Below are 27,177 nucleotides of genomic sequence, written 5' to 3'. Positions count from 1 at the left end.
GAAATCATCTGCCATACAGTTGGCTGTGACATTAGGAGCTACTGATACACTATATTTTGTTCCCTTTCACATCATATCTTCATCTTTGGTCATAATGCTGAATGCACATGAATATGAGTAGAATAATGCATATCAAGGGATGTGCTGGTGGTGTCACCTTTTGCTAACATGATAAATGACAGTATGATTATTTCATAGTTTGCCACTATATCAAATTCAAAATAATTTAATTTCCACATTGTATCTTGAAAATCTGCATTTTTAAACTGAGTCAAATTCATACTGATAATACAGTAATAAAATAATGTATGCTGTTACATACAATGGTTTACAATTTTAAAGCATATTATACCGTATCTTAGTGATTGAGTGAAGCAGACTTTATATTCCACTGATTTTATTCCCAATAAGATAAAACATTCTTCTATGATGTAATTACTGAATCATCTGCAGCTATCACAAAAAGACGAGTAATACAGTGATCATTTTCTTTGCTTATGGTACTGTAGTGAGTAGAAACAACATAACTGAAAATTGTGTTCAGTATAGTTCTACGATTTAGATTAAAATGTATTTAAGATCCTCCACATTTATTTGTCTGTATTTTAATTATGTACAGAACATGTCAAATCTATATAAAAATGTACAAATTAGATTTCAAATCACAATGCAGTTCTGGCTAAGAAACATTTAGCTAAAATATAGGGTGCTTACACCACCCTCTGGTAAACAATGGTTATAACAACACTGACAACGGAGAAGGATGTGAAGGCTCAGAGAAGCACATAAACCCGAGTAAAAAATAGGTTATGGTGACAGAGGCCTAGTGTTGTGCCATTAATTGATTAGAGAGTTTGAATAATACATCTATTGTACACACTGAAGACACACAATTGCTCATAATCACTGCATTCAATGACTTAGGCTCAAACAATTATTTTAATTGTTTTACTTAGATGTGCTTTAGTACTCTCTAGTGTTTAAATAAAGAAGTTAATTGAATGGTATTTTTCAATCAGATACATTACAGATTCCTTGCCTTTTTAGCGCTGGCTAGACGGGTGTATCTTTGGAGCACCCTGTCCTTTGCTGATCTTCTCTCTGATTTGATGATCCCCAGGGAATATCAGGCACTTGTTGATGTCCAGTTCTGGATCAGTCAACTCTACCCTCCCAATTAAAAAAAGAAGTTGTTTACTTACATCTCCCAATCTCATCCCTGATTAAGAAGAGAGTTGTGCAGGATTATATAGAAACAAATGTTTTTGTAAAGGGCAAAGCATTCTGAGATGAGATATTCCCCCAACATATACAGTATTTACATCAGGGGTGTCAAACTGACTTCGTCCCAGGGCCGCATTCGGTCTTCAAAGAGGTCCAGAGCCACACTGAAAATGTGTCAAAATTGGCCAATTATTCTATCCATTGTTTTTAGAAAGTGTAGAAATGTAGGTCCATTATCATTTCTACATGGTTTTGATTGGATTATAGTCATGTTAAAGTATATTTGGAAGGTTGTGGTGATTTCCACGTGGAATGGAGAAATAACAACAAGTAGGGCACTGACATTATCCACTGGATAATTTGCAATGTTTAACTTTTTTTGTTGGTCTGTATTAAAATAAAATATACACTATATATACAAAAGTATGTGGACACTCCTTCAAATGAGTGGATTCGGCTATATTTCAGCCACACTCATTGCTGACAGGTGTTTAAAATTGAGCACACAGCCATGCAATCTTCAAAGACAAACATTGTCAGTAGAATGGCCCGTACTGAAGAGCTCATTGACTTTCAACGTGGCACACTCATAGGATGCCACTTTTCCAACAAGTCAGTTCATCTAATTTCTGCCCTGCTAGAGCTGCCTCGGTCAACTGTAAGTGCTGTTATTGTGAAGTGGAAATGTCTAGGAGCAACAACGGCTCAGCCGTGAAATGGTAGAACACACAAGCTCATAGAATGGGACCGGCAAGTGCTGAAGTGGGTACCTCGTAAAAATAGTCTTTCCTTAGTTGCAACACTCACTACCAAGTTCCAAACTGCCTCTGGAAGCAACGTCAGCACAATAACTGTTAGTCGAGAGATACATGAAATTAGTTTCCATGGCCGAGAAGGAGCACACAAGCCTACGATCAGCATGCGCAATGCCAAGTGTCGGCTGGAGTGGTTTAAAGCTTACAGAAAATGAACTTTAAAAAACGTACATTTTTCTATCTGCTGTCATGACAGAGGCCATTAAAATATTTTGCAGCGAGGTGGGGCGCCCCCGAACCAAATCTCGCTTAAGTCCCCCAAAAATGCTATAACCGTCCCTGCCTAGATGACTGGAGAAGTCAGATCATTAATCAACACCCTGTTTGGCGATTGGACCACTTTCTATAGGATCGGAGTCATACACAAAGACATCTGTGTACAGGCTGCTACTTTATATTTATTACATAAACACTATTTACACATTTCAAGAACACATGCTACAGAACTCAAGATCTACAGCTCCTAACAAACAATACAAACATCTGTAACTCTCCAGAACAACAAAAATAAATACCTGTTGACGAGCAAAAATGTCAGACCAGGCTATAAACACTGAGAAAAGATTCAAGTTTTGAATTCAACCATTCAATACAAGTCTTGTTTATAACTATGCAACTGATTGTGCAGCAGATTGGTGTCCTGGTACTGCTACAAGCTCCCTTTGGTTTGTGCTTCTCTGCAGCGGTGATATAGCACCTAAACACATGGAAAAGGGCTTTAAAAGTTCTGAGTTATAACTTTTCTTTTTATCTAGTCATAATATATTTGCAATTAACACCTGAGGTTGCCTACTCATCTAAGAATATGAGCTAAGGCTCTCAGTCTACATAATGCAATGTGCATTTATGGTTTAAACGGCACTGGTGTGCCTATGTCCTGCATAGTGTACAAAATTAGCCAGTATCTATGCTGAAATATGTACAGCTCGGCCACATTATAACAGTTGTAAAACAATTGGCCATTATCTATGTTTTTGATTTATAATCCAACTTCTAATTCCCACACCAAGTCAATGCCATCCACTGTAATGATAATACTGATATTTCTCCATAGTGAAGTTAATGATCAGAAAACAAATTAGAATTGGTATTCTCTGCATTAATTTGATGGGGATGTGCTGACTTTTGTAATTGATTAATGTGTTCCCTAGAGTGGGCTTGTCATGTTAGTCTATTGGTGTGGTGAAAACTGGTTTACTACTAAACATTCCATTCAGAGCATGAAAATATTCAACCAAAACACTGTCTAAACTAACAAAAGCACAGGCTCATGATGCTTTCAAGTGTAGACACATTAATGCCACACTCAGATATGTACACTTACACATAAACAAAGCCTTCAGTACCATGGTACATTGACACATCTTTAGTACACACAAACTAGTGACCATAGTAACAATATCTACATTCAATGTCTCTCACACACTATACATTAAGGCATGAGGTGTCTTCTTGGATGCAGTGCATTAGCAGAAGAGGGCTAATTGAGATATACTCAAATGCATTTCAACCACAGCATGTAAATGCGGATTGTCAAGTGGAATGGACAAAACTGAAAAAAAAGAAACAAAGGTCTGAATCAAAACATAAATCTTCTAAGGGTAAATTTGATAAAATATATGATTAATACAATATTTCAAAGTGAGACAGTGGTTCATTGATGCATTTACCAATTTGACAAAACACAACAAAACCATTTTACAGACAAACAATTCCAAAACATTGAATAATTTCACTACTTGGTAAAAACAGAACATTGACGACTAAACAAGCCTACATACTCGGATGTCCAGTGCAATACAGAATGATCCAAGTGATTAGGAGTTGGGATGGTATGCCAAGTGATTCATCCTTTTACAAGATACATATGTCAAACCTGCCTTTTTCAATTAGATTATAGCAACAAATCACATATGAACTTGATCTAAAAATGTAAAGCTACTGCCTTGTGCTCCTGCACTGCCATAATCTATACCTTAAATTACAGATTACACATCTATATGAGCCTTGTACATGCAGTCTATTTGTATAATTGAGCATTTAAACAACATTCTGAGATATCATGTTAAGTGGATTCATGGTATTTAAATTACTGTGAAGCTCGTTTTAGTGATGTCATAAAGGATGTAGGCTATATTTTCTAAGTGCATGAAGGAGAACAATATCCTACAAGTAACTTACATTATCTTACAAAAAGCTATGTCTACAATCTATTATTTTATATATATATTTTTTTTACAAGTAAATTCTTCACAATAATGTATATTGGCTAGAAGGGTGCTCCATGTCATATTTTCCTTCTCAAGCCATAGAGCCACTTCTTTTGATCTGAAAGCAGTTTGCCTGCATACCATACATGTAACCAGAGGTCAGCACAAGCACTGGAGAAATCTGAAAAAACTATCCATAAAACAAACTAAATCTAGTAGACTATCACACCTTACAATAAGTTGCCCAAATAGCACAAAACAACATGGATTTTCAATTTCATTGATAAGTTAGCAGCAATCATAATTATGTGTGTGAAACAAGTCAAGTTGTGTTATTAATTCTGGTCACCACCGGCATTCCATAGTAATTCCAGGGCACTGCAATGGGGACAACTTCATGTAAAGTGTTGCTAGAAATCGGTGATCCACTTTTGATATACACCTGCTGTAAATACTCACAATAATGAATGAGCACCATGCTTTTAAATCAAAACAATACTGTGGGTTGTCGTTGGTGAAATGACAACAGGGATATAAACATCCTCTTCAGATATCTCTTCAGCGTACACCGAGGATTGTCTTGTAGTGCTGTTATTTTTCTCATCCTATGATCATCTCTCCAAGCTCATTTAGACTGTTTGAAGCTTGTCAGACATGTGTGTCCAGTAGTGTAATGGCCTCGGTGCTCTTCTGATCAGAATGCTGATACATACAGGTGGTGCTCTCACCTCTCTTGAGAAGAGTCCAGTAGCAGGGTGTGAAGAGGAGTTTATAGATGAATGATGAGACCCAGACACGAGACAGTCTCCTGTATGTGTACGTCTGAAATGACCAATGACATGCAATCACAGGGATACCCTATAAGCATAATGTCAAACTTCTAAAAGGCAAGGTCACTGCCATTACAGACAGACAAGCCTAAGACACCACCGTCCAAGAGGGGAACTGCTGTACATGTGGATTCTCCAAGTCCAAGAGTTGGCCTATTGGTTTCTGAAATGCACCAGATCCATTGCTATAATGTGTAATGGTCCGGTTGATAGTGGCATTCACCATAAAGCTGTGGGGTCCAAGATACGTGGATAATTATATCAGACTGTCCTGATAAGGTACAATTGCCGATTTTAAGGAAAAGGAAACTTGGTAGTGCAAAGCTATTCCATTGTTGCAACACAGTGTGGTGAGCTTTGTTTATGTTTGTTGGCGTTTCAAAAGCAAATGCTGAACAATACTCTGTGATTCAGGTTCTCTTGCATCTTGTCAAAAGACAAACGTGGCTGTGTAAAAGAAAGCCCTTTTCTGACATGTAGCCATACGTCACAACACAGGGGTCGTGTATACACTCACATCAATGTCAGCTGTGCAAGTTGTACAGAAAAATGCAAGATACAATAACTGTACAAAAGAGGACAGGAGTCAAATCTCTGCTGTTGTCATTTAAGTCGTAATTCTGTACAGACTTAGTGGTTTCCAGTAGGCAGATGATCTAAGGGGATGTCCTATATGACTTGACTAGATTCATCTTAATGCAGACCTAATGCATTTTGTTGATATTTCTGGTTGAGTGATTATAATTGTACTGTACACATCCTGGTTTGGTAGATTGTGCAAACACTTAAGGGCAAGAAAGTGTTATCACTGAGATTTGATTTCTGTGTTACTTTGCTGGTTATTGGTCTTTGCTATGTCTGTTGCAGCTGATAAGCACTTGGTTGTCAATTCAAGTCAGTCAATGGTTATCATGAGCTTAGGATCACAGTTCTATACCTTGAAGCCAAGCCCCTTCATAACTTGCTCAGTTCTCCCCCTGGTGGTGTATGCAGGAATATCAACAACATATTGAGCAGTCACCAGCACCATCTACCTTGATTGTTCATAAGGTTTAAGTCACTGATCTTTAAGGTTTGAGCTTCATTGTCTTTGCATGGATATGCTAACACAAAAAGAAAGAGACTAATTACGTTCATTATCGGATTTAGCTGACCCTGCAAACCTGGGGGAGTGTAGCTTGGCTGCAGATGCAAAACAGAAATGAGGGAGGGAGAGGTGAGGGCCTGAATGAGTGGGCCTAGCGTCTGGCCAACAGTGCTGATTCTCCACTTTCCCAAGCCATCTCTACAGATCCCCACAGAGGGCCTTGCCTGTAACTTGAGTGCCAATCAGACGACAGCATTGGAACCAGAAGAGGCAGAGTTGGCAGAGGGAGAAGAGGGAAAGTTCCAGAAGAGCCACTTGCGTTTACACTGCCTCCTCTGGTACAAGTAGTCCTCCTTGTCCCGCTCCTTCCTTGCTCTCTGGTAGTGGTCATCCTCCTTCAGGAACCACACTGGTGGCCAGCGGTGCTTCTCAAAGTAGTCCTGGTTGTCTGCAAGAGGCATGGCTCAACAGCTTTAGCAACATCAAATGCAGACAGATGTGCAGACAGAAATGCTTCATATAATGATAACTTTTCTATAAATCCTGCATTGATGTAAAGGGGAGATTCAAATGACAGTCGTAGTTTCACGCACATACAGGTCTCTTTAGTTAGTATTTCACTTGCATTACCTGTAGACGTGGCCTTCATGTCTCGAGGAAACTTGCGGCACACACTATTATAGTTGGTGCAGATGTGGTGAAGGCACCAGCCAGTTAGCTGTTGGGCACAATGGAACTGCCAGAGAGACACAAGATATTATAGAAGACCCTATTCCACACATTCTAACATTCTAACACTTGTTAAAGAAATTAGCATTAGAAATAGAAACAGTTGTGAGATTGGAGAAAAACAGTATAAAGAATAAATACACTCATGGAATTGCAATAGGAACAAGGCCTCCATCTTACCTGAGACATCTCCAGGTATAACAGCACATCTCCGTCAATATCAGCCCCCATCATAGCAGCCTCCATCAGGACTGTCACTGTATAGAGTTCTAAAACAGAGGCATGACATGCAGGGTATCCCAAGAACAACAGAATAATAATCATTTGCAGTAATTATGATAATTGTATTGTCAAGTTTTCTGATGATACCACCATTCTTGGTCTGATGTATAAACATGCTGATACTACTGTGTACAGGTCAGAAATTCAAAGGTTTGTCAAGTGGTGTGATGAGCACCAGCTCATCCTTAATGTAAAGAAAACAGAGAAGATAGTGTTTGAACCCAAATCTGTTAGTGACCATGTGCCTGTGGTTGTCCACAATGTCAACATAGCACAGCTTAGTTTGTACAGGTACCTGGGTGTATATATGGACAATATGAGTCCAACAACACCTCTACCTCCTATTGCTTTCAGGAGTTGTCCTGAAAATAATTATCCTGATCTACCATGCGGTCATATAGATATTCAACTGAAATCTCAAGTTGCCCACCTCATACAAACTGCCATGAAGGTCATGGGTGTGAGGCAGCATCATTTCTGATCCCTCCCATGTACTTCACTCTGAGTATCAACTCCCCCCTTAAGGCAGACGCTATAGGGTCCCTACTTGTAAGCTGAACAGATATAAGCCCTCCTTCCTTCCCATGTCCATCAAATACCTAAACAGCAATACTGTAAGTCAACCTGAGCTATGATAGTACACCACTGACAGAATATAAGGGAATGTGCAACGTATTTGGCTATAAGTGTACAACATGTATAATAAGAGTAACATGTAGTGTATATATTATGTTGAGTGTGTAATGTACATAGTCTATTTTGTTTACAGCAGTAATGTGTCTAAGACAATATTTCCTTCTGGGACATTCGAAGATCATCCTATCCTTTAAAACCCAGTCTGTCACTGTGCACATTGCCAAATCTAACTTGCAACAGAATTATTAAAGTAACAGAAACAACTCTCTCAACACACATATTAGCCTAATAGACACTATGAAGAGAATGAAAAAGATGGGGAAGTGTGTTAAACCATAAGTGTGCATGTCTAGTGTTGCACAGATGTGGCTTTGTGTATGACGGTGTGCTCAAAAACAAGTAGAACCTGTTAGTGCAACTAGGTGTGGGAGGCAAAGACGGTTGGCGAGAACAATGAGTTCCATGGCATCCAGGTCAGTGCGGGAACAGAAACGCCCAGTGTACAGGTATTCCAGCACAGCCCTCATACAGCTGCGAGTCGTGTTAGGAAACAGCACCTGAGACAAAAGGCACAGATTGACATCATTCCTCCTGTTCCTATTCACTAGTGTATTCTACTGTGATCTTGTGTGTTTGGTTATTTAGGTTAGTTATTCAGGCTGGTTATTCAGGCTGGTTATTCAGGTGACTTGCAGGAGGTCTTGTTATTGTGCACAAAAATGTAATATAGTGGCACACTCTCTAACTCCAGTGAGAGGGTATAAAGAATTGACTTACTTCTTTGGTGCAGCTCTCCACAAAGGGCCCCCCAAACATAGCTGCCATCCAGTCACAGCTGGAGATGAGCAGGGGCTTATGGGCCATGATCGTTCCATCATCCAGCTTGAACACTACATCTGGAACACAAAGAGAAATCATACTGCATCCAGGGAGAAACACAGAGTGTACAAAATCCCTCAGTATTATGGTGTGCGCTCACCAGAAAAGGTGCCTTTGGCCAGGCACTCTTTGACTCTGTTGGTGCGCCGTACATGAAAGGCTTTGGTGATTTCCTGGTTCATGAAGGACTCATTGTTAAGGATATTGGCCACCATCATGCGCAGGTCAAAGACCTCCAGCAGCTCAGCAATGTGTGCGATATGCATTAGCTCCTTCTCGTGCTCGTCCAGCTGACCAGTGTACAGGTAGCGCAGCACAGCGCGGAAGGGCCCCAGTTGCATGGACTGGTCCATGTGCACCACGGTCATAGGCCTGGGGCTGTAGGTCACTGGGTCATCCACCAGCTCCTCCTGGATGCTGACAAAAGCCCTGCTCCAGGTAGACAGCAGTCTGCCCCTCCGGCCCCCTTCAGAGTCCCTCAGGGTGCCGTCACTGGTGCAGGCCCGCAGGTTGGCCCTGTCACCTTCGTCAGGGCTCTCACATACATCGAAGCTGGCAGCACGCATCAGCATCTCACGGCCAGACAGAGCGGTGGCGCGAGGGGGCCGCTCGGTCTCCTCAGACCGGGCGTCCAGGACGAAGAGGTCATAGAACTTGGAGGAGGACGTGGCCAAGTAGATCTTGTGGGCGAAGATTCTCTGCTTCTCCTGTAGGACCAGGATAACATCGGAACACAGGGGGTCCTCTAGAAGACGGACAGGATGCTCCTCAGTGGTGGTGGGGGGAGGTGGCACAGTGATGATGGGTGGTGGGGGTTTGGGAGGCAGGAAGGGGGCCTGGAGGAGGGACCGCTGCACGTTGCGCAGGTGTGACTTCCAGAACTGCAGGTGACGTCGTGAGATTAGGGCGGCCCGGATGGCGTTATCAAATACGTCCTTTACTCCAAACTGAGCCACAACGCTGGTCTCATAGTACGGCACGCCCAGCTCTTTGGCCACCTCACGGCCCCTCTCTGGAGGCAGAATCTCATTGTATTTAATGGGTCTGGAAGATATGACCATAAATTAGACCAAAAAGAGGCCAAAGGTTAAGTGAGTTTACAGACTAAATTAACATGATTCAGAGCAGCATGAGGATGAATAACATTGTATATTGTTTACAAATCTTAGTACAAAGTGGTACCTACATTTCTAATGATGACACAGTGAATCTATCAATCACAGGCTATCAACTTTAACTTGAGATGAAAAGCACTGTTTTAGATTGAAAGCACTGGACTTAGGAGTTGTAGGGCACCTTGCTAGTGGCCGTCGTGCCCGGTTGACTGCCTCCAGGTCAGCGTAGCGCAGGTCCAGCTGGCAGCCCACCAGGATGACTGGAGCCCGGGGGCAGAAGTGTTTGATCTCAGGGTACCACATGGTCTTCACATGGTACAAGGAGTTGGGGTTGGCGATGGAGAAACACAGAACCACCACATCCGACCTGCAATGACGGGTGGGGTTATGGAAGGGACAGACAGGAAAGGTCCACTTACTTTACTCTGCACCAGTACCATGACTTGCATGAGTAAACAAGGTCAGCTGATCTCACCTTCCATACGCAAAGCGTCGGTCCTTGTGATGGTCCCCGAACGTGTCCCAGAGCCGCAGCGACACACTGACGTCATCCACCACATCCCTAGATCGCTCCAGAACCTGACCAGAGAGACATCTATCATATGCATGGATATTACCAACAACTACAAAGTGTGAAACTAACACCTGCCCACCAGCCTAATGTGCTACGCCCAAGATATACATTGTCTTGCAGGTTTGCTAATGTGCAACAACGGTTTACCCAACTGTAGCACTTAAAACAGAGGATTTCAGTATTGTTTTCCTTCACCGTCAAGTTGCTGGTGGACCAAACAGTTCATTTCAAACCCCATGCAGTCCATTACAAAAAACATAGCCACAAATAGAGCAAACCGACAAACAAATAAAGCTTTTCATTAATTAACAGTCAAAACCAGAGAACTCCACCACTCACCTCCTGGCAAACTCTGTACTGGTCTATGGCCCAGACAGTGGGTACATGTGTAGCAAGCAATTGGTACTGAGTGAGTGTGGCATTACAGGCCCGGGCACAGATAAGGCGGGTCTTCCCAACAGCGTTGTCCCCTACCACCACACACTTGATAGTCTCAACATTTGGCCTCTCATAGTCCATGTCAGAATCCATCAACTGGGGCCTGTCAGGGCAGAGGAAAGCAGAGTTTGATAAAATTCCAAAGGGATAATCAACTGGAGATATCAAATATCACAGAGGTACTGAGGAGCTTGTTAAAAACATTTCACCTCATCAAAACCCCTCTGACCCCATCAGGTATCAATACTGCAATCAAATCACATTTTATTTGTCACATACTTTGTAAACAACAGGTGTAGACTAACAGTGAGATGCTTACTTACGGGCCCTTCCCAACAATGCAGAGAGAAAGAAAATAGAGAAATAACAGAACACGTAATAAAACACATAATAATAGATACACAATGATACACGCGGTACCAGTACCGAGTTGATGTGCAGGGGTACGAGGTAATTGAGGTAGATATGTGCATATAACTAGGAATATAGTGACAGATAATAAACAGTAGCAGCAGCATATGTGATGAGTCAAAAAAGTTCGTGCAGATACTATTTAGCAGTCTATTTAACAGTCTATTTAGAAGTCTTATGGCTTGGGGCTACCACTCGCCATTCGGTAGCAGAGAAAACAGTCTATGACTTGGGTGGCTGTAGTCTTTGAACATTTTTATGGCCTTCCTCTGACACCTTCTGGTATAGAGGTCCTGGATGGCAGGGAGCTCGGCCCCAGTGATGTGGCTGCCTGGCTGAGTGCCTGTGCCAATTCGGAAGGTCCCTGATGTTCCTTACTCTTTCATTTCAAGAGACACGCTGGGGATTTCAGAGTTCTGGAAGTGAAGTAGGATGTGTTCCTAAAAATAAGCACAGACTCTGCTAACTTAATTTGTCTAGCATCTGGGTTATACTCAGGCAGTATCTGTGTCTTGTCATTTTGTGTTTCCCTGTGTTTTATGCAGACTTACATACTAAGTTATACTGAAAGGAGAGGACATTCCATTTCCCAGAACAATGTGTTATAGGATCACAATCTCTCTCCAACATAAGCCACTTTCAACATAACAAAATATAACATGATTCACATTATTACCCGATGAGATACATCTTTGATCAAATTAAACAGAACACAGGGAGTCCCATTATGCAAGGATGCAGCTGAAATCACAGTTCTCTATAGAGCACTTGCAACCAAAACACATTTTTCAATAAATTCAGCCATGGTCTTACCAATAGGCCTGGCAATGTCAAACAACAGTGTTCTTTTGGACAAAAATACTCACACTGACATCTGTCTCTTGATGAATTTATACATTCAATCATCTAAGCATTATTTGATCAAGAACCCCTCCTTGGCAATCTTAGCAAGCCCCCCCCCCCCCCAAAAAAAAGAATCTAACCATAGATCAGTCTAGGATCCAAGAAAATTGTGGTGAACATAATTAGTTGACAGACAGACAGATGGACACCTATCCACGTCTAGAAAAATAGTGGTTGCTGATCTCGTTATCCAGTTTCCAAGGGAACCAGATTTGCTTCTTGCTTCTGTGTCATACTTTACCCTACTGTAACAGGTGTATGGCAACTGAATGACCTTTACAAAGTAGACTGACAGCCACTCGCAAAAACGTAAACAATGTGGCCAGACATGAGCCAGACTGGACCACGAGGAAAAAATGTAATAGCATATCTGGCCAGCTAATACACCGCCGTATCTTAACTCGTTAATAAAATGTCCATTCCCAATATCCAGACAACCTCCGCAACTATGAGTTGCAACAATGTCACCACCGTCTTTGACAATGAGGGCGCGAAACATGATGACATTGTGTTTCGACGAAATTCGAGTGTCCACTCTGCATGGCTGTACCGTTGGCTGGTTATGCTTGGTCTCTGTGGGTTCCAATATAGGGCTATTAGACCTGCAATGTAGTTAGTAGGCTATCTGCAGCACGCCAATTCATTAAAATAGCTTCAATATTATGTTTGTGAATGGAAGAAGGCTGCGAACTTGGAAGGCGGCAGAAGCTGAATTATGTGGTGGATTGCCAACCTACTCCTCAATGCCATTTTCTCTCGTTGGTAATGTTGACTATTTGTGCTTAAAACTTCTTAAGGATAGGGGGCAGCATTTTCACTTTTGGATAAATAGCGTGCACAATTTCAACTTCCTGCTACTCATGCTAGGAATATATTATATGCATATGATTAGTAGGTGTGGATAGAAAACACTCTGAAGTTTCTAAAATTGGTTCAATCATGTCTGTGACTATAAAATAACTTATGTAGCAGGCAAAACCCTGAGGAAAAACTGTTCAGATTTTTAACATTTTTTTTGCCTCTGACCGGTCCCTCAGTTGTCTTTGCCAAGGGATATTTGATAGCGACCATTTTACAGTTCCTACGACTTTCCCCGGACGTCACCAGTCTTTGGAATTGGGTTGAACTTAATCATTGGTGCAACAAGAAGAGGCACATCCTGGAACAACGTTACACTGTTGAGAGTTACTCAAGAGGAAAAAAGGTGCATGGTTTGTTTAGTTGCTCTATTGAATACAGATAGCCCCGTCTACAATTTGATCGATTATTAACGCTTAAAAATACCTAAAGTTGTATTACAAAAGTAGTTTGAAATATTTTGGCAAAGTTTATTAACTTTTGAAATGTTTTGTAGTGACGTTGTGTTTTGACAAGCTGTTTTTTTTCCAGATCAAACCTTCTTTATAAATTGACGGAATTAATTGAAAAAAAGGACCAATTGTGATGTTTATGGGACATATTGGAGTGCCAACAAAGAAGCTCGTCAAAGGTAATGCATTACGCTTGTTCTTTTGTTTACTGGTTCAGATGGGTGCATGCTATCAGATAATAGATTCTCATGCTTTCACTGAAAAGCATTTTTAAAATCTGACATGTTGGCTGGATTCACAACGAGTGTAGCTTTAATTGAGTATCCTGCATGTGTGATTTAATGAAAGTTTGAGTTTTATAAAATTTTATTTGAAATTGGCCTCTGCATTTCCAGGGGTAATTGGCCACTTGAGACGCTAGAGTCTCACTATCCCCAAGAGGTTTTAACAAATAGCCATGTCATCAATCATAATTTAGCAAGAACTCAACCGAGGTACTTCAGCTGCAGTTCAGACCTCTGTCTAATGCCGAGGTGATGCAACCAAATCCTGTCTGTCATAGAATAGCCTATACAACAACATGTCTAGCGCTATCTTGTGTGCAAAGAATAATTCCATAGTTATTTCGTTATATTATGGACGTATGGATTCTCATGAGCCTATGGACCCTTTTAGTTAGGCAGCTTTAGATGCAAATTAGACTGACATAACTAGTACGTTTGATATATCATAGCCTAAAAAACTCATTATTTCAGAGGATTCCATTAATTAGATAACTTAGCCATACAGACCATATGATAGCCGCTTTATAATATAACTATACTAGAGGCTATATCCGTTCCAAGAACTGACCATACGTGCAGGTCAGCAAATTATAAAGGGTTTAGCTAATAACATTCACCCAGCTTGCTACAAAAGCTATTTCCATCAAGCCGAGTCACTGGTCATTCAGCGCCACCGTTACGTAACACCCAGAGGTTCCTTCCTTGTGCCATTTTGTGTTATTGAGGTGCATGCCAAAATGTTAGATTAGTATAGGCTATTATGGGTTACTAACCCATAAGCCTATCCCGTTGCGCATTTGGCCAAAATGCCTCCTTACCTCAACATAAGGAAATGGTGCATCGGATTGACCGATGTTTGAGACTGAGAAGAAGAGGGCTCCATCCGATGCGGCTAACACTCTACCGTAGCCTGGGCTGAACGTCATTTTCGCAGCAAGGATAACTATAGGGAATTAAATATATTAAATATAGGGGATTAAATAGCGGCCACGCCGCTAAAATCACCAGAAAAGTATACTTGGTAAAAATAACAAGGTTATCATCACCGTGTGCCTGAGGACACTTGTGGTCTACATGAGTCCGTCTTCACCGTCAACCGCAGGCCACGCCGCGTCAAAGAACCAGTTCCAGTCACCTACGTAATTTATTATAGAAGCACGCGCACCAATAAAAACCCCATTCATTATAAAACAGCGTTCCACTGCAAATCTCCCGTAAATCCCATTCAATCCAAACGTAGGCTATTTAGCTGCTGTATCTTCTGGTTCAGATTCTACTGTAAAGACATTTAGTCTCAGCTCGGCTACTGTACAGATCATTATTACGGTTAATGTCTAAACTCCAAATATTATGTCTGAGATAAGCAATAAACTATATATATCTCTTCAAATCGTAAATCGTAGGCTATTGCAAACATAATGGAATGTGATCTGAGTGGACTTTAAAGTTGCCATGACTGCCATCCACTCAATGGGGTTGTTTTTTCCCCTCTCAAGTATTCTGTTCACAAAACATAAAACCTTACAAATATACATCAAATATTTGCATGACTATAATGGACAAATGTACAATCCAGATGTGGAAAGCCCTTCGATAATTAACCATGTGTCATTTGGCAAAGTTCTAACCTAACTCAAAGCATAGCCTTTATAAACAAGATTTTACACACGTTAAAACATGTTAAATAAACACCCACAGGCATCATAAATACTGATCCTTTGAAAATTATTTTAAGCTCCTTACCTGTTCTCTTGTAGGCTGGCCAAACACTGCACCTTAGTTTGTTTAAGAAAGAATGGTCATTCATCCTTCCACTTTCAATATTCCCCCCCCCCCCTTTCCTTTTTTGCCTGCCCTTCCCCTCTCTTTCTCTCTCTCTGTGAGGCATGCTGTAACCCCCTACCTTTCCTTTTTTGCCTGTCTCTCTCTCTCTCTCTCTCTCTCACACACACACACACACAAAGTCACATGTTTTGGTATATTTTAACTTTGTTGAAAGAACAGGAAGATTAAATTACATTTTACCATTAGAGTTGAAAGTTTCTATAAACTTACCCAGAGCAGTAATTTTCCACAGTGTTAAATGTCCTTGTGTGGAAAGAACATCCAGAGTAGGCCTACTGGATACACCAAAATGGTATAATTGTGTAATGACAGTTAGTAATGTATTTTCTATAGATTGATAAATTGCCCAGACACAATGTTTTTAGATAACAATAATGAGCCAGGGGCTGCATCACACCCATATCGGTGCACACTCTCTCATTTTACAGTAAAAAAGCTATTGTTAACAGTAACCCCCTTTGGGAAGGACTAATTAGTTATTGACTTTCATAAACACATGTGTGTTTTTGGCTACAGTAACCCTAATCAAGACATTGCTTGAGACAATGACATTGCATATGTTAATTGACATATGTGAATAAGTACCGAAATGTGTCCACCATGTTATTCTAACCATTGTAATGTGTTATATATTCCACTAGATGAGGCTGCTGCATTACTATTTTCTTCACGTAAGCTACTATTTTGACATCACTGGTAATCAGAATGCGATATTGATTAAACATAACATTTCTCGCATAGACATGTTTATAGATTGATACCAGTACAGGTCAAACTAGATCACAAGGCCAAAAGCATGTCTCGACCCTAGAACTACTAACACATAATGATATGAGACCATTGTGCAATAGTGGGACTACAGGTGAAGAGAAAAGTTGTGTAAGCAGATTTTTGTTGACACGGTTTACAAGTGAACTCTGTGCTGGGGTCCATACAGTTTGAGGTCTGGCTGGGCTCTAGACAGTTTGAGGTCTGGCTGGGCTCTAACTTAGCATACTTACCAGATCATTCAAACTGCACTCTTTCAGCCTCCATGGACACTACTATCACAGACACACAGAAGCCTTTCTCTTTGGACCCCTACCATGTCTCTGAGGAATTTGGCTTCATCCTCCCTGCACCCCTGGTAGGTATTTCAATGGATACCAATTGCATTTGTAATTGGTGTCAGTCAATAGTTGGTATTTGCTGAATCTCATTAGGTCTGCTGCTGCTGCTTATAGTCATTCGTTTTTGTTTGTTGATTGAAAGTGAGTGTAAAGTAAGTAGCATTGATTCATTTTGATATGTGTTTGGCAGGTTATAACTTTCTTAGCCTCACACAGTGACATTCATTTTCCTGAGACACCAAATCAAGCTGTGTTTTTTTTGTGTAGGTAGTTTGGTATTGTTATTTTTTGTCTCTCCAACCCTGTTCCTGGAGAGCTATCCATCTGTAGGGTTTTCACTACAACTCCAGTTGTTACTAATCTGATTCTGCATATCAACCAGCTACTGTAATCATTAGAATCAGCTGGCTAGGTTTGGAGTGAAAACCTACAGGACTGTAGCTCTCCAGGAACAGGGTTGGAGAGCCCTGCTCTAGACTGCATTGGCGCTTGAATTTGGAGTGCAGATGAGAGCATTCCAATCCAGGACAATACCTTGACACTTTTCAATATGACTCAATACCCTAAAGGCAGAGTTGCCGCCATACTACCAGCCCTGGATGGACATTGCCCAGCATGTTACAGAGCTCATTTACTCTCACATGCTGCGCTCCCACATTCTCAAGGTAAAGCTCTCTATACTGTAAAACTCAGCTGATCAGTAAGTAACAAGGGGTGAAATAGGGGGAATGGAATTCTACCACCTGGTTTGGAAGACATTAAACAGTGGAAATTAAATAGATGTATAAGTTCAACAGCTTTTGGTGACAGTTCCACACTGTTAATAACAATGTGTGACTTCATGTGTGAAGAGATGATGACAAAAGATACATCTGGTTTGATGATGAAGATCATTCATTTCATTGATTCATTACATAGCCTGAAGCATTCAAATATCTAACAAAGTAACTGGGTAATGTGTAATATTCCAAGCATAGTGTATTAATAATGACTAACATTTGTACGTGATAGACTGTAGTGCCAGCTCCATTTTTATACTTACTCCCTCAGATGCCCCTGCTGAACACCCAACTCCTGGAGAGCCACAGAGAGCTGCGTCTGGCCCACTTGGCCCTGGGTGTGATGACCATGGGTTACGTGTGGCAGGAGGGGGAGGATGACACAGTCAAGGTTTTTCACCAACCCTTCTTATTAGGAATATTCTGGACCTGGAGAGGGAAGAGAGACACATGTAACCGTTAGATTATTTTCTTCTAAAATCACAGCAGGTGAAAAAATTGCTGATCATATTTTCTGACTATAAATCCAAGGTCAAAATATCCAGCCACTTTGGCACCTTCAGGTTTGAGATCAAATCATCAAATAAAATAAATGTTTCTAGGTCACATGCACCAAATACAACAGGTGTAGACTTTACAGTGAAATGTTTACTCAAGAGCCCATTCCCAACAGTGCAGAGTTAAAAAGTAAGACAAATATTTGCTAAATAAAAAAGGAAATAGCATCACAATAAAAACAATAATGAGGCTATATACAAGGAGTACCAGTACCGAGTCAATGTGCAGGGGAATGAGGTAGTTGATGTAATGCAGTATGTACATATGGGTAGGGTCATAGTGACTAGGCAATCAGGACATACAGTATATTCGGAAAGTATTCAGACCCCTTTCCTTCTTACACCTTTTGCTACGTTGCAGCCTTATTCTAAAATTGATTACATGAAATGTAATGATATATTCTCAATCTACACACAATACCACATAATGACAAAGCGAAAACAGGTTTTTAGAAACTTTTGCAAATGTATTAAAAATAAAAAACAGAAATACCTATTTACATAAATATTCAGACCCTTTGCTATGAGACTTGAAATTGAGCTCAGGTGCATCCTGTTTCCATTGATCATCCTTGAGATGTTTCTACAACTTGATTGTAGTTCACTGGTGGTAAATTCAATTGATTGGACAAGATTTGGAAAGGCACACACCTGTTTATATAAGGTCCCACAGTTGACAGCGCATGTCAGAGAAAACACCAAGCCCATGAGGTTGAAGAAATTGTCTTTAGAGCTCCGAGACAGGATTGTGTTGAGGCACAGATCTGGGGAAGGATACCAAAACATTTCTGCAGCATTGAAGGTCCCCAAGAACACAGTGGCCTCCATCATTCTTAAATGGAAGAAGTTTGGAACCACCAAGACTCTTCCCAGAGCTGGCCGCCGGGCCAAACTGAACAATCAGGGGAGAAGGGCCTCGGTCAGGAAGGTGACCAAAAACCCAATGGTCACTCTGACAGAGCTCCAGAGTTCCACTGTGGAGATGGGAGAACCTTCCAGAAGGACAACCATCTCATGCAACAGTCCACCAATCGGGCCTGTATGGTAGATTGGCCAGACGGAAGCCACTCCTCAGTAAAAGGCACCTGACATCCCACTTGGAGTTGGACAAAAGGCACCTAAAGGACTCTGACCATGAGAAACAAGATTCTCTGGTCTGATCAAACCAAGATTGAACTCTTTGACCTGAATGCCAAGGGGCACATCTGGAGGAAACCTGGCACCTTCCCTACGGTGAAGCATGAAGGTGGTAGCATCATGCTGTGGGGATGTTTTTCAGCCGCAGGGACTGTAAGACTAGTCAGGTTCGAAGGAAAGATGAACGGAGCAAAGTACAGAGAGATCCTTGATAGAAACCTGATCCAGAGTGCTCAGCACCTCAGACTGGGGCAAAGGTTTACCTTCCAACAGGACAACGACCCTAAACACACAGCCAAGACAACGAAGGAGTCTCTGAATGTCCTTGAGGTACCCAGCCAGATCCCGGACTTGAATCCTATCAAACATCTCTAGACAGACTTGTAAATAGCTGTGAAGCGACGCTCCCCATCCAACCTGACAGAGCTTGAGAGCATCTGCAGAGAATAATGGGAGAAACTCCCCAAATACAGATGTGCCAAGCTTGTAGCGTCATACCCAAGAAGACTCGAGGCTGTAATCACTGCCAAATGTGGTTCAACAAAGTGATGAGTAAAGGGTCTGAATATTTATTTAAATGTGATATTTCCATTCTTTTTTCAAATATACATTTGCAAAAATGTCTGAAAAGAGTTTTTGCTTTTTCATTATGGTGTACAATTTAATCAATTTCATAATAAGGCTGTAAAGTAACAAAATGTGGAAAAAGTAAAGGGGTCTGAATACTTTCTGAATGCACTGTATAATCAACAGTAACAGCAGCATATGTGAAATGTGAAAGTGTGTCTACACTTTCTAGTGTGAGTGTGTATGTGTGTGTGTGTGGCATCAATATGCATACGTTTGTGTGTGTGTTTTATGTGTGTGAGCGTATGTAGTGTGTGTGTGTGAGTTGGAGTGTCAGTGTAGTATGTGTGAGGGTGTTGGTAGAGTCTAGTTAATGTGTATGTGTGTGTGTGTGTTGTATGTGTGAGTGTGTGGGTATTCTAGTGAGTGCGTATGTGTGTAGTGTGTGTGTGCCAAATCTTTTCAGTCTCCTGAGGGGGGGAAGAGGCGTTGTCATACCCTCTTCACGACTGTGTTGGTGTATTTGGACCATGATTGGTCCTTAGTGATGTGGACACCGAGGAACTTGAATCTCTCGACCCGCTCTACTACAGCCCCGTCGATGTAAATAGGGTCGTGTTCGGCCTTCCGTTTCCTGTAGTCCTCGATAAGCTCCTTTATCTTGCTGACACTGAGGGAGATGATGTTGTCCTGGCACCACATTGCCAGGTCTCTGACATCCTCCCTATAGGGTGTCTCATCGTCGTCAGTGATCAGGCCTACAAAATCAAATCAAATCAAATTGTATTTGTCACAAGCGCTGAATACAACAGGTGTAGACTTTACAGTGAAATGTTTACTTACAAGCCCTTAACCAACAATGCAGTTTTAAGTAAATAAACCCCCCCCCCCCCAATAAAAAGTAAGAGATAAGAATAACAAATAATTAAAGTGTGGCAGTAAATAACAATAGCAGAGCTAAATACAGGGGGTACCGGTACAGAGTCAATGTGCGGGGGCACCGGTGTTGAGGTAATATGTACATGTAGGTAAAGTTATTTAAGTGACTATGCATAGATAATAACAGAAAGTAGCAGCAGTGTAGAAGGGGGGCAATGCAAATAGTCTGGGTTGCCATTTGATTAGATGTTCAGGAGTCTTATGGCTTTGGGGTAGAAGATGTTTAGAAGCCTCTTGGACCTAGTCTTGGCACTCCGGTACCGCTTACCGTGCAGTAGCAGAGAGAACAGTCTATGACAAGGGTGGCTGGAGTCTTTCACAATTTTTAGGGCCTCCCTCTGACACCGCCTGGTCTAGAGGTCCTGGATGGCAGGAAGCTTGGCCCCGGTGATGTACTGGGCTGTACGCACTACCCTCTGTAGTGCCTTGCGGTCGGATGTCGAGCAGTTGCCATACCAGGCAGTGATGAAACCCGTCAGGATGCTCTCGGTTGTGCAGCTGTAAAACCTTTTGAGTATCTGAAGACCCTTACCAAATCTTTTCAGTCTCCGGACGGGCAGTAGGTTTTGTCATGCCCTCTTTTTTTTCTTTTTTTCTTTTACCTTTATTTAACCAGGCAAGTCAGTTAAGAACAAATTCTTATTTTCAATGATGGCCTAGGAACAGTGGGTTAACTGCCTGTTCAGGGGCAGAACGACAGATTTGTACCTTGTCAGCTCGGGGGTTTGATCTTGCAACCTTCCGGTTACTAGTCCAACGCTCTAACCACTAGGCTACCCTGCCGCCCCAGTCTTCATGACTGTCTTGGTGTGCTTGGACCATGTTAGTTTGTTGGTGATGCTCCACTGCAACCGCATCGATGAGAATGGGTGTGTGCTCGGTCCTAATTTTCCTGTAGTCCACAATCATCTCCTTTGTCTTGATCACGTTGTGGCAGAGGTTGTTGTCCTTGCACCACATGGTCAGGTCTCTGACCTCCTCCCTATAGGCTGTCTCATCGTTGTCGGTGATCAGGCCTACCACTGTTGTGTCATCGGCAAACTTAATGATGGTGTTGGAGTCGTGTGTGGAATCTACAAAGACAGCTTGTTGGAATCAACTTGTTGGAATCACAACACAACCACCGTTGTGTTGTTGGCAAACTTAATGATTATGTTGGAGTCGTGCGTGGGAGAACAGGAGTGGACTGAGCACGCCCCCAGAGGGGCCCCCGTGTTAATGGTCAGCGTGGCAGATTTGTTTGTTGCCTACCCTCACCACCTGGAAGTGGTCTGTGAGGAAGTCTAGGATCCCGTCCCAGGGTCCTTAGCTTAGTGATGAGCTTGGAGGGCACTATGTTGTTGAATGCTGAGCTGTAGTCAATGAACAGCATTCTCACATAGGTGTTCCTTTTATACAGGTGGGAAAGGGCAGTGTGGAGTGCAACAGAGATTGCGTCATCTGTGGATCTGTGCGAATTGGAGATGGTACCAGGGATACGAATAGCAACAAATCATTACTAGATCCATGCACATTAGGGACTTACTGTATGTACATTGGCTATCTGTAAACGTAACCCCAGTCATCATGCACTACACTGAGTATCAGCTGTTATATAACAGCAAGTCCCTCTGATATGAACTCTTATCTCCCATAAGATGCTTCCGCGCAACCTGGCCATTCCATACTGTGAGGTGTCTCAGCGCCTCGGACTTCCTCCCATCCTTACCCATGCAGACGCAATACTGGCTAACTGGAGGAAGAGGGATCCACAGGGGTAAGATTAGAATACTCAACAGTCTCCTGTTACACTTCTATTTTTGTCTGTCAGTGATATTTAAGGAAAATGTGTTTATTTTTCATGTCACCACCTCATCTTCCATACCAGACTGTTTGACATGGAGTAAGTATCGCCTTAAATAACTGATTCCAACAAGCTGTCTTGGTAGATTCCACACATTCCAATAGTCTTTGCTTGTTAGCTAATACAATTTGTAAATCTCATAAAATGTTTGCTGGAACTTTGACTTCTTACCTACCAGCTGTCATTGTGGCCTTGGTGATAGTTGTTGTTTTCATCGCTTTCCCAGGAACTTGGAACTGCTTGTCACGCTACCTGGTGGGGACAGTGTGAGAGGGTTCTTCATGGTCACTCTGCTAGTGGAGCTGGCTGCAGTGCCAGCCATTAAGGTGGAGGCCTCTCCTGAAACACACAACGAGCTGTATAATCACATGTCCAGTTGGTCACACATGTATTGCACATTCTGAGAAGGACAGGCATGAAACCGTCAGAGGAAACAGTGGTCTTTTAGTTGTGACTAGTAAAGACAAAATAGACAAGACACACAAATAAAAAATACTACAGTAGCTCACATAACTGAGCAGATAATATCCATAGTGTTATGTTGATTTGTGATGCTTTGTTGTGTTTCAGAGTATTCCTTTGGTTATTAATGGGGTCCAGTGCGGTGATGCTGAGACTGTAACCAGAGCACTAGAGGAATTCAGCCAGGCCATACAGGGCATGACAGATGCACTTAAACTGATGCATGGTACTACAGCTGAAACATGAGATTTTTTACTGCATTGACATTCAGTCCAGTTCACCTGCATTCTCAGCATGTAGATGTCTCTTATGTTGTTCCAGTGTATGTCAAACCAGAAGTCTTCTATGGCATTATGAGGATCTATCTGTCTGGGTAGGTACTGAATACCCCTAGGCCTAGGCGAAATAAAATTTGTTTTTATGTCTGACAAAAGTTAATGACGCATATAATATACATGTAATTTATGACTATATACTGAGAATACCAAACATTAGGAACACCTTCCTAATATTGAGTTTCCCTCAGAACAGACTCGATTTGTCTGGGCATGGACTCTACAAGGTGTCGAAAGCATTCAAGCTGGCGCATGTTGACTCCAATGCTTCCCATAGTAGTGTCAAGTTGGTTGGATGTGCTTTGGGTGTTGGACCATTCTTGATACACATGGGAAACTGTTGAGCGTGAAAAACCCAGCAGCATTTCAGTTCTTGACACAAACCAGTGTGCCTGGCACCTACTACGATACCCTGTTCAAAGGCACTTACATCTTTTGTCTTGCCCATTCATCCTCTGAATGTCACACATACACAATCCATGTCTCAATTGTCTCAAGGCTTAGATATCCTTCTTTAACCTGTCACCTCCCCTTCATCTACACTGATTGAAGTGGATTTAACACGTGACATCAATGAGGGATCAGAGCTTTCACCTGAATTCACCTGGTCCGTCTATGTCATGGAAGAACAGGTGTTATTAACGTTTTTGTATACTCATTGTATTATATACCTGTATGTATGTTGGTCAGGTGGAAAGACAACTCCTCCATGCCAGCTGGGTTGGTGTATGAGGGCGTCCAGGCAGAGCCTATGGAGTATTCTGGTGGGAGTGCTGCCCAGAGCAGTCTGCTGCACTGCTTTGATGAGCTGCTGGGTGTCAAACATGAAGCAATGAGTGGTAAGAAAGCAAAGGTCCAGAAGAGTCAGTGCGTACAAAAAATATTACCGCACAAAAATCCATCAATGTTATGCAGAGATACTTTTTAACAGGCCTTTTCTTATGTAATAAGGAAATGTTCACCACAAAGAGTTGTAACACGTTGTAACACGTTGTAACACGTTGTTGTAACACGTTGTTGTAACACGTTGTAACACGTTGTTGTAACACGTTGTAACACGTTGTTGTAACACGTTGTAACACCTCCCGTGTTATACAGACATAGACTTCTATTTTATTCTACATAGACATATCTTTTGTACTTAGGTATCCTAAAGACGTAATTTCCAGTGAGGGTGAATGTGCTATCTACATGTACAGGTGCCTTTCTGACCCGTATGAGGAACTACATGCCCCCTTCCCACAAGCGTCTGATCCAGGACATATCTCTGCAGCCCTCCCTGCGAGGCTTTGTCCAGCAGCAGGCCTGTGAGCCGCTAACCGCAGCCTTCCAGCTCTGTGTGACCAAGCTGCTTGCCCTCCGCAACTACCACATCAACGTGGTCAGCCTCTTCATCATTGTGCCCGCTGCCCGTGCCCGACAGCTCCGAAACCAGGGGAACATTTCCCAGGAGGAGACTGTCAGCAGGGCACCCAGGGCACTGGAGGAGAAGGGCACTGGCGGATCGGACATCATGAGCTTCCTAAAGACTGTAAGGGACCGCACACGGGACGTCTTTAATCTAAAATAGAATGTAAAATATGTATCGGATGACTAGTCCAGACCGACTGTGCTCATACCACAATCCCCAATTCCTGCATGAGGGTCAGACGCCTTGACTTTTTCTACATTTTGTTATGTTTAAGTATTATTCTAGAATTGATTAAATAGCCTTACGTTTTCATCTTCTGTTTGACGATAATGGGATGGACGAAAGCATCACACCAAATTCCATCAGAGACATGCCATGAGACATAAAGTGTTCAGGAAAAACGGGCTTATTCTTAATGTCTGTAGTCATTGTGTATACAATCTATTTCCAAGTAGGGCACTAACATTTTTAGCACAGTGGATATAAACTGCCATTGTCTGTCCTCTATATAAAGGTGTCTTATCTCCATCAGGGAGTTATTTCAGAACACAATGCAGTGGAGTGAAGCTCCATCAGTTACCAGAGATATTCCTTCACTCCTCTAGACCAGCGCTCCTCCTGCCCACATACACCCCTCACATGCCCCAGCTATCATTTCCTGGAGTGATAAAGCATGGAATACCCAAAGAAATAAAGAGCCGGATTGTGCCATGAATGGCCTGTGTGCCGTGGCATTATCTTCAACTTTCCTGGCTCGCCTCCATTGGCGTTTCATTACAATAACTGTCAGGCACCATCAGATAAAGCTGGTGATGTGTGTCAATCTGCCATGGAAATCCAATTCCACAAACGTGACTGATCTATCTTACCCTCCCTCTTCTCCCACATACTAAATAGGGAGGACATGCAAAAACAAGAGATTGTCATTGAGGGGGAAATGATATCAGGCATCTGTCCCAAAAGCCATGTTTTTATGGGCTGTATACTAGTTATTTTTCACTAAACAAGCAAACAGAGAAGGAAAGAGCTCCTTTACTTACTCACACATACCTCTTTTACAATCGGAGAAACTGAGTAGTAAACATGACAGGAAGGGAGGGACGGTCAGACAGACAGACATACAGGAGAGTAGAGTAGAGAATAAGAAGGGAGGGAGAGAATTGGGTGGCGAAAAATAAAATACTGCACTCACATGTCGCAGTGATCTGATTAGAGCCCTCTTCTGCAGCCAAAGCAAATAATCCCTTCCTTATTACCTCAGCGTGGAGGAGTCCCTGACAACCCTCCAGTAAACACTGGCCATCTCTAAGGATCTGTTCATTGTGTGTCCGGGCCTGTTAGGCCTGTCTGTCACGTGGGAGAGGGTTCAGTGGAGCTTTTTCAGGGGACGTGATATACAAACACACACAAAAACATACGCAAACCCTTTATTCTTTCATATGTTGTTAATTCAAGGTGAGTCCATTGTATTGCCTATGTTGTTATAAAACATTTGCGATCACAATGGAAAAACTACATGGTGAAACCCCACCTTAACCTATGGCCATGGAAATCAACCTAGAGATGGGGGATTTATTGGTCTCTGTCCTCATTCTGTAGTGTTGGCACAAGGTCCTGTAACAGCTGTCAAACCTCCATAAGATAATGTAAATTTAGTAATATTGCTGTCAATGATTGTATTGCACTGTATTAAACAACCTGGAATTTCACAATCTGTTATATTACAAACAAGGAGACAAAACTGCTTTTATGATTCACCTTTGGAGTTGATGAAAGATTTTCAAGATATTTTTTTGAGTTGTTATAAAATGAGCCATCGTTGGAAGAGAGAAGAATAAATGTAATTCAAGGCGCCTCCCCTCACAAGGTTAGTAGGAGCCTGAGCACGTCAGGGCCTTTTGTCTTAAAGGTTAACAGAGCCACGATCAGAGTGACGAGCATAGCGGCTCACACTGACACCACTAGTGAGTGACTCACTGGCCAGGTGTGGAACAGAAACAGTGGCAATGATTTGATTTGATTTATTAGGGTCCCTATTAGCCAACGCCAATGGCGACAGTTAGTCTTACTGGGGCCCAACATATAACAAACAATATATTACAGGCAAAATACTTCACAATTGCCATACATTTAAAAATATGAACATGTAGTTTGTGTGTGGATCTATCAGGTACACATACATGTCAGTACATACACACAACAAGTAGGTCACGTGCCGTGAGGTGTTGCTTTACTTGTTTTTTTTAAACCAGTGGGTCACACACACTCACACGTACACATCCGCACGTGCTCACACATGTGCACAGTCAAAACACACACACACACACAGTCATAACACCCGTGACTACCCGCATGTTCCTGTGTCTGGCCTGTAGCCAGAGATTCCCCTGTGCACCACCACACGTCCCACTGCTGGCTGTCCACCTCCCTCCTGCTCCACTGATTGACTTCCTCTTCCACTAAAGG

General features: G+C 42.1%; 2 protein-coding genes across 4 annotated transcripts; one reads left to right on the top strand and one right to left on the bottom strand.

The window, feature by feature from the left end:
* Positions 1 to 2,417: 2,417 nt before the first annotated feature.
* On the bottom strand, positions 2,418 to 15,556 carry LOC109879374 (rho-related BTB domain-containing protein 2). Of its 2 annotated transcripts, XM_020471556.2 has the most exons (11): positions 14,774 to 15,220; positions 14,546 to 14,670; positions 10,721 to 10,922; positions 10,283 to 10,386; positions 9,989 to 10,174; positions 8,793 to 9,736; positions 8,591 to 8,709; positions 8,220 to 8,370; positions 7,076 to 7,164; positions 6,797 to 6,902; positions 2,418 to 6,614 (listed from the first exon to the last, which is right to left on the bottom strand). In XM_020471556.2, exons 2-11 carry the CDS (start codon positions 14,608 to 14,610, stop codon positions 6,409 to 6,411), a joined length of 2,172 nt encoding a protein of 723 aa, XP_020327145.1. In that variant the 5' UTR covers positions 14,611 to 14,670; positions 14,774 to 15,220; the 3' UTR covers positions 2,418 to 6,408. The 2 variants fall into 2 exon arrangements, with proteins under 2 accessions (XP_020327145.1, XP_020327159.1); XM_020471570.2 differs by lacking the exons at positions 14,546 to 14,670; positions 14,774 to 15,220 and adding an exon at positions 15,471 to 15,556.
* On the top strand, positions 13,238 to 26,420 carry LOC109879368 (indoleamine 2,3-dioxygenase 2). 2 transcript variants are annotated; one of them, XM_020471543.2, is made up of 12 exons: positions 13,238 to 13,337; positions 13,523 to 13,622; positions 16,601 to 16,698; positions 17,251 to 17,346; positions 17,732 to 17,851; positions 22,298 to 22,416; positions 22,528 to 22,542; positions 22,730 to 22,829; positions 23,074 to 23,191; positions 23,287 to 23,338; positions 23,991 to 24,139; positions 24,500 to 26,420. In XM_020471543.2, the coding sequence occupies exons 2-12, from the start codon at positions 13,577 to 13,579 to the stop codon at positions 24,868 to 24,870; spliced, it is 1,284 nt and encodes a 427-aa protein (XP_020327132.2). In that variant the 5' UTR covers positions 13,238 to 13,337; positions 13,523 to 13,576; the 3' UTR covers positions 24,871 to 26,420. The 2 variants fall into 2 exon arrangements, with proteins under 2 accessions (XP_020327132.2, XP_031675738.1); XM_031819878.1 differs by having other exon boundaries at positions 23,266 to 23,338.
* The last annotated feature ends 757 nt before the right edge of the window (positions 26,421 to 27,177 follow it).

This window comes from Oncorhynchus kisutch, linkage group LG3, assembly GCF_002021735.2.
Source record: "Oncorhynchus kisutch isolate 150728-3 linkage group LG3, Okis_V2, whole genome shotgun sequence".
Classification (NCBI taxonomy): Eukaryota; Metazoa; Chordata; class Actinopteri; order Salmoniformes; family Salmonidae; genus Oncorhynchus; species Oncorhynchus kisutch.
The sequence above is the reverse complement of the archived record's forward strand: the minus strand, read 5'-3'. Positions and strand labels throughout refer to the sequence as shown.